General features: G+C 39.2%; 1 protein-coding gene across 1 annotated transcript; it reads left to right on the top strand.

Moving 5' to 3' along the window:
* Window positions 1–4,946: 4,946 nt before the first annotated feature.
* LOC107746720 (dynactin subunit 1-like) lies at window positions 4,947–7,555 on the top strand. Its single transcript, XM_016561015.1, has 5 exons — window positions 4,947–5,073; window positions 5,166–5,352; window positions 5,436–5,509; window positions 5,591–5,680; window positions 5,757–7,555. The coding sequence occupies exons 2-5, from the start codon at window positions 5,175–5,177 to the stop codon at window positions 5,892–5,894; spliced, it is 480 nt and encodes a 159-aa protein (XP_016416501.1). The 5' UTR covers window positions 4,947–5,073; window positions 5,166–5,174; the 3' UTR covers window positions 5,895–7,555.
* Window positions 7,556–8,480: the final 925 nt, after the last annotated feature.

The raw sequence follows: 8,480 nt of genomic DNA, 5'->3' as shown, positions 1-8,480 counted from the left end.
GACACAGAGCACAGCACAAGACAAACCTTGTTTTATGGCTAAACCTGAATGTCTTCCTATGTCTTTTTCACTCATGCAGTGATCACTGGATATTCTAAGCTGTTCATTGCAATTGTTGAAATAAATAATGTTATTGTATAAAGTTTTTTTTTTTTCATCTCTATTTTATAGTAGAGAATTAATAGGAAAGTTGAGGGAGGGAATGGGATCAGTGCATGACTAACATCCTTTGAGTCAGTCTGCATCACCCACTGCATTAAAAATATCAAGACACGGCAAGCCCAAATAAAATTTCGACAACTTGTCCAATCTTGCAATTTATGAAAAACGCCTTGCCTTGAGAAGCCAGTTTAACCTTTCTGTTAAAATATATGTCCATTACATATCCATCTGAATGTATGCTATAGTGTGGTTTTATTGTGTCCACAAGTTTATCCAACAGTATCATATGGAATTTTAATTTGGAGGATAGAATTCATAGAAAGAAAACAAAAAGTACTACAGTCACTACAATAGACCCGATAATATGCTTGTAGCCTTTCCCCCATGTACTCATATATATCTAGAATTATATTTTATTTTAACATAACCTTAAAAAAAAACATACTGGTGATTTGACATGTCAAACCAAACACTACACATTGCCATCTTATATGAACAGAAATCATTTATTTATTTTTGGTTGATGTCTTTAAACATATTATTCTTTGCTTGGAATAAATAATGTATTTTGAATGTCAAGAAACATTGTAAAACTAATGTGGCCATACTTCTCAACAGAAAAACAGCATAGCCACAATGCGTGTAGGAGATCGCTTTCTCACCTGTTCAGACAAGCTATGTTTAAGCAACCGCTGACGTCAATGAAATTTTGCATGCGTTGCTGGATGGAAAAATACTAACACATGCGCACAAGTGCCACTGCCAGTGCTTTGTCACCTGTCACGAGCTCCACCTACGTACAACTGCTTGGAAAACAACCACACCTCTAGGTGTTTTTCCATGTAGCCACCCATAGACTTTGTATTGCAAGACCAACCACTAAAAGATTGCCCAGTGACAGCAGTTGGGTAAGTAAGGTTTTTTTAACCGTCTAAACAAGGCCTAAAAAATTGGAGTAATCTGTGAGGTTAAATTGAAAATCGAAGTTGTTGGGAACCAAGTACAAATATCTACACTGTAAAATGTACTAATATACAGTTGTTACTTAAAGGAGCTATTTATGCCTGATCTAACTCAGATCAACATTTTTTTGGTTTAACCTAATGGAATTGGATTGATTCATAGTCATATTAAATAATATTTTAGTCTTGAGTAAAACCAGTTATTTTAGCTGTTGCCACATAAACAGTTTTTTTTACGTTACATGTCACTGTATGATCTTTGTCTGTCTTTATTTGTAAATATTCTATGTATTCTTTTATTAAAACCTTAATAAACGCTGAAAAAAAAAAATCCGAAAAAATGATTTACCATTTTAGGCAACCTTTAAGTGTAGTTGTAAAAAAATAAAATAATATGTAACAGTGTTCACACTGTCCCTAGTGACCAGTCTATGAGGAAGAACCGGTTGTGATGTTTGCTGGGAAACTGCAGAGGAAAAAACAATACTCTGATATAGTTTACATTTACATTTATTCATTTAGCAGACGCGACTTACCGAAGCATACCGAATCATAAAGAGACAAATGAACACAGAAAGTGCTCGTAATACAACGTTTCAGACGTTGTTCAGATTAGTACAAGATAGACCGGGAGGGATTACGGAAAAAGAAAGAAACGTTTTTTTAATTTATTTATTTTTTCATGTGTGCAGAGTGAATGATCAGCAATCAAGAGCATGCAACAGAAGTGCGCTTTATCTCTCTGTTTACTGTCAGTTAACGTTAGTAATCCAGTGTGTGCCTTGTTTTACTTTATTTGCTATCGACATATCCGACCGATGTACAAACTTGCCAGCATTGTCTGCGCGCTCAATCCACTCCGCGTTTGCTTATCAGCTCGCGCACACCACCAGCTATATAGGCATGAATGTTTCATTTGTTTAATATTCGATACATTTACTTCATAGAGATCCTTCTCTGATCTATTCTGCTGTCTGTTTGCTATGTTGTCTGTGTTTCTTTGTCACAAGCACTGAACTGTGCATTGGAGCATTTTAATGAGTGTGAGTACGAGTACAGGACATAGACTGTAAAAAAGATGGACGACGCTCCTTCTCTCTCTTCAGTGTCCCAATACGGCACTGACGTCTTGCGCTGATGCGAGACCCGAGTCTGCACAGTAGCGTTAAAGAAAGAATCGCCCGTGATCGACTACAATGTTGTCATGTTTTGGAGACTCCCATTTTGTGGTAATGGGACTGTGTAGAGCACGTGTGCAAATACTGGAAGCAGATCTTGACCAGGAACAAGATCTGCGATGTTTGCACAGAACGTCTATACAGAGTATTACTGTAAAGTGTGAGAGATGCCAAAACATGCCTCTTACGTTTGGAAGAAGCTGAGATCGCAGCAGATCGTGGCTCGAGAAGATGCGTCCCACCTGGATAACACCCGGACAAATGTGAGTTTCTCCCAAAAATATCTCAAGTGACAAAGACACTTTTTGTGGAACGAAATGGCTCCAGGAACGATTGAAGAAAGGTGACCCTAAGTACACTTAATATAAATGACTGGCGTCAGAAACACACAAAGCATCATATTCAGTGATATTATCATACGTATGTAACACTTGTGCTTTTTTCTGATAAGAGAGGCACGGCTGCTTTTAATATATACCACATATGGTTTTAATAAAAGGTAATTTCCTGTATATTCACTCAAATGCTGTTCAGTCAGATGTGTGAAGTGGTTCAATCGTTGAATAATAGAAAGAAGAAGAAGCTCAAACTGGAGAGCAAGACTAGGATCAGTCACTGTTGATGGTGAGGAAAATGCTGGAGTAACAGGCCACTGGACAAGACAGCGTTGCACAGATCTCATCAGCACAGCTTGCAGGTGACTTCTGGACTTATTCACTGGCAGATTCTGCAGGATTTGAAAGCATTCAATCGTCAGAAAGTTTCCTGGTGTCCGTTTTAGTGACACTGTCCTTCAACACTTCTTCAGCTGAAGGACTGCAGAGAATTATTGCGAATCACTGACATCGCAGTCTGATATTGCTCCGATTGTGTGAATAGTGCTGGAGACATTCAGAAAAGCCTTTCCTGGAGTTGCATGTTCACTGATACGAGACATTTATTCCATGCAGCACGGACGAGAAAAGTGTCACCATTCAAGCAAGAGTCTGAACAAAGAATCACAAGCAAGACAGCTAGTGTGAGATGATTTATGAATTTCATGTCATCAGGCTTACCAGTATCTGTCCTTTTGCTGCAGAGATAAAAACAATGATAAGCGTCGTGGCAGAAACACTGAACTGGCCCAGTGCTGTTAGACTGTATTAGATCGCCACTCAGCCAATCAAGTTCAAGTATCACTGAGATCATGAAATCATAACACTGAACATTCTGAATATTCCGCTCCAGATGTTTTATGGTGGTTAGATAGTAGATATCTATATTTATATATCCTGTTGATTATATTCAGATTTCATGCATATTCACACGTTTGTTTTACAGACTGAAGAAGAATACCAGGGAATGATGGAAAGTGATGAGATCAAACAAATGAAGAAATTACAGATTGAGTTCAGACAAACTCTGGAGAATGAATTGCTAAACACCATGAAAGATATCGCACAGAGCCGTAATGTACGATTATAGATTGTTCTTTTACATTTATAATAATAATAATAATAATAATAATAATTCCTTCTTTTTTTTTTTGAAAACAGGTTGATACGCAAAAGCCAGTGGGTTCAGAAGATTTCACTTCAAGCACAAAACAAAGAATTCAAGAACATTCTTTAAAATGCAATTGCATGATGGACAAACTTCAGTGTCCTCACAGGGGTTTTCACCAATCAAACCACAGTCTTATTGTGTTGAGATGAATCTTGATTTTCAGCCCTAGATGTAAGAGGTTGAACACAACACTTAATTAGATACTATTTCTCAATGTCTGCTAAAGTGTACTGATATGGAACAGTACACACTTCTTCCTTTAGCTGAAGTGATCTGATCAGAGCAGCTACATCAGGTGCTGCAGCAAAACCACATTATCCAACAAACAATGACTTTCTGACATTTCTGCTTAAAGGCAGAGTAAGTGATTTTTCAAAAACACTTTAAAAACTGATTCGGGCCGAACAACAAAACAAACTTGTAGCCAATCAGCAATAAGGGGCGTGTCTACTCGTGATGTGGAGGAGAGCGCGTTCAGTGCATGGGACGGACATTAGCCGAGCCAGCGACAGAAAGATAGAGATGGCGGATAAAAAACAAAAGAGGAAAAGGTCTGCGGAACGATAAGGCAAGAAGTAGGACCCGTGTAAATATCGGATCAGCTTTCCAGCGCTGGAGAGAACTCAAGGAGCGGAGGCCTGCGATCGGACGCCGAGGTTGCTATGTTTCTTCTCAGTAGGTGAGTAACACCGTGTCTACAACAGCTAAAGTCTGCCTACACTGGACGCGATCAAACAACCGTTGAAAACCATTTGAAACGTGTGTCAGCACGTCATAAATAGAACCCGGCAGCAGCTTTCTGTCGGGGATTTGTTGCGCCGCGCCGCTCACGTCCGTAGACACGGTGTAACATTGGTTTTGCTTTGTTTCACAGAACTAATCGTTGCCTGGGTTGCGTACGTATATGTGGGGCGGAGCTATCAAAATAGGGGCAAGACCCTTTCGGGGTAGGGGCGTGTTTGTTTTGGTGATTTCAAATATAAACATTGGCTACCAGAAATCACTTACACTGCCTTTAATTTCATTGGCGAATAATTTCAAATCAAGCAAATCAAAATTTGCTGTCAAAATTAACACTGGTTAACATGCAGTAATTTGTTCTGTGTGTGAAAGGTGTGTGTGCAGCTGCTGGAGTGCAAGTGATAGATTCTCCACTGCTGACTCAGCAGATTGAAGCTCAGCGACTCAGTTTAAAGCACCTAAAGAACGAGAACAACAGACTAAAGGTCTCTCCTACTGCTTCACAAGCACATTTCCCCAATGCAGGCGCTGAGGATTTTTTCTCACTTTTGTTTTTGTGTGTCTGTGTGGGCCGCAGGCAGAAAAGATGCGTGCTCAGCTGGCATCTCTTCCTCCTCTGAACGTGCCAAAGCTGGGCTGGCGAGAGGGCTGCAGGCCTGAGGTGCTGTCTAGCGCCCTCTACCGCAAAACAGACCAACTGCTGGATACTCTCCTCCAGATGAGTGCCAATGTGAAAGTGGTGGACATCACTGGGAAATCTCCAGGTCTGTCATAATTAGACTTAAAAATGCAGATTTCTGTTGTTTATACAGTAATTACTTTACAGTGTTTGTGTTTTCATTAACAGTGAGTCCCAGTGCACAGCTCCTCGAGCAAACAGCAAGACTGCAGTCGCTCAGTGACACTCTCGATAGGCTTAAGGTAAACCAAAAATGCTTTAAAATCAAACAGTCATCATTAAAATGTCTCCTGCACTTATTTAAGCAACTTCTTTCTTTGAAGGATGAAGTTGCTGAGCATGTAGTGACTCATAGGCCTGGTGCTCAAGTCTCGTCTGATTTCGCCACTTTTCCCTGCACTTCCTTTGTTAAGGTCAGACAAATACACAACATTTTCCCACATTGTCTGGGTCTGTATAAACCCCTCATTCTTCTTCCTCTGCTCTCAGGCAAAGGAGGAGAAGAAAGGAGATGCTGTGCTGGTTGGTCGTGTGATGATGCCTTGCGCGCGAGGACAGGAACAGGTGCATCGTCTTTTGCTTTCAAAGACACAGTTACAAAGAGTTCATTGCCTTCTCCAGACTTAAAATAACCCCCAAAAAACCAAACTTGCTCACATTCAGTCTTCAAAACATACATTGAAACAGCAGATATAATGGAGAATGGATCTAGGGCCACAAACCAAGAACAATAAACACAATAAATGCTTCATTTTGACAAGCCCACACAAGTCAAGCATTTGGAATGCTTTGAATGTGATGATATCTACCACAGCAAAATCTGTAAAATGATACAAAAAGGCTACAGATTTGAAACGTGAGACATGCTGAGGACGTTTTAACAATTAGACTTTATTAACATGGCATGAAATAGATGATTCGGCATGATCCCTACTGCTTTATATCTGCATCCATTTAATACCTTTCATTCTCTTCCCGATTTGGATTCCCATTGATCTATGTTTACAAGTATTTACCTAAAAGGATTACAGTTCAAATAGTGTATGTTTAATTAGTGGTGCTTCCTAAGTGATTAGACTTAAAATTTTCAACTGATGGACAATAAAACAAGAAAAATTACCAATAAAATGGAAGTAGAGATCCGAACCATATGATTGGACCAGGAAACAACCACCCGAACACTCTGGCAACCACCTAGCAATTACATCGCAACATACTAAAGAACAATTTAAGATCTTATAGCATCTCTCTGGCAACTACCTGAAGGACCCTAGCATTGTGGCATCAAGTTCTGCATGCACAAGCATCGCTTACATTATTTTCATAAAACGTAAAAATCTAGTTGGCCATTTAAATGTGCGTTCTCACTTGTGGTTGTTCAGTGAATTTTCATGGGCGAAATCCAGTCATTTCAACTGGGAATCCACCCGATTAGAAATTTTGCAAGAGGGCAAAAGATTTCCCCATTCATGTTGGCCACGTGGATTCACTGCATTGACCAACAGAAAGCTGCTTGGTTGAAAGTGAGTTCTGTGTGAGCTGTGCTTCATACATTCCTAAACTCATGACAATAGACAATGAAGCTTTTTACCTGCACCTTAATTATCAATCGTTTCACACATAAAGTTCAGTATCAAACCTACGATTTCTCATTTTATACATGCAGTGTTTAGAGAATATTCTGAATCAGGAGGCCAAAGGTAAACAAAAACCCAATTTTGGGGCTCTATTTGTGTACTGTAAGCAAGCACACGTTAAATGATTCAATGTAGGACCGCTTCGTTTTTCTCTTTAAAACAGATCAGATCATTTTATCAGTGATTCCTTGGCACAGCCCTCTTCATATTCTCAAAACAATTACTCAAGTATCAGACAGGAAAGATAATATGCTCTCATTCACTTTTCAAATATATAATAAGTCAAAGATTTAAAAGCTCTGTGTGCTTGACTGTGATGCTTGAATGTGCCATGCCAATGTGCTTTTGTAAAGAAAATACAATACAAATTTGAATGAATGATCCGATTTAGTGTCAGGCAAGTGCAGGATAGCATCAGGCGAATGCTGCTCTGGGCAAAAATAAAGAAGACATCATATAACAATATTTATTAACTGTTGTATATTTGCTCCAAGAGATTGTCAGTATTCAAGTGGTCTTAAGTTAGCAATGGTTTGCTTTGTTACTATTGTCTAAGTTATTAACCTGTTATTAAACTGTATAAAATGCATACTGTTGCTTACAGTATTGTTGAATGTGTTGGCATCTTATATATAATGTGTCAATTAAATAAATTGTCAGAAATTGTTTGAATTCATTTCAATATTCTGTATTAAAAATATATGAATGTATTTATTTTTCATGTGTAACATTACACTCCTCAGTGGTCCAAACTGCTTCTAGAAAGAGCTTGCATAGATAAAACTAATGTGAATACATAGGAAATATTTGCATTGACTAACAAGCAATGAAAGAGCTTACAGGAACAGTTTGCAGATGAGCCATAAAAATGGTGATAGCTAAAATAAACCGATCTGTTTACCACATTAAAGAGCCACAGAGTTTTCTGCATCGCTTGCTAGAACTGAAGAATATATTCTACTTGACATGGCATATTACCAAACGCATCAGCTTGGATATATTAATCACATTTAGGGTAACTAGAACTAGAAACTACCAGTATGATTCTGCAACATATGGATACCACCACAGTATTGGACGGTAATAACACGGCTCCTCAGAACAATGGCACCATAAATGTAGACCAGATCCAAGAGATCATCAGATGGATCACATTTGCTGTTGGGCTTCCTGGCATTGGCTTTTCTATCTACCTCATGGGCATGCAGGCAAAAACTGGCAAGGCTGCTCCTGTCTTCCTCATCAGCCTGCTCGCATCCGACATCTTCAACATCCTTGGGCGGCCGAAGGCATCTGGGGAGGATGCTGAGAAAACCAGTATGTCGAGTATGGATATATCTTCCCTGATATTCTACTTCGGGATCATATCCAACATCGTGTTCATGGTCTGTGTTGCTCAGGAGCGATATCTGTTGGTAACCTGTCCACAATATAATGCCTTCTGCATGAAACTCAAGCAGTTGAGCATGATTTCATTGGCCGTGTGGGCAGCTCCATTTGCAATACTCTTTCTGGCTTACCAAGGATATGTCATCTTATTCTCCATAGCTCTTCTTCTCCCACTACCATTCCTGGT

This window comes from Sinocyclocheilus rhinocerous, unplaced genomic scaffold (assembly GCF_001515625.1).
Source record: "Sinocyclocheilus rhinocerous isolate Xijiao unplaced genomic scaffold, SAMN03320098_v1.1 scaffold11028, whole genome shotgun sequence".
NCBI lineage: Eukaryota > Metazoa > Chordata > Actinopteri > Cypriniformes > Cyprinidae > Sinocyclocheilus > Sinocyclocheilus rhinocerous.
This window is presented reverse-complemented; position numbering and strand designations above follow the sequence as displayed.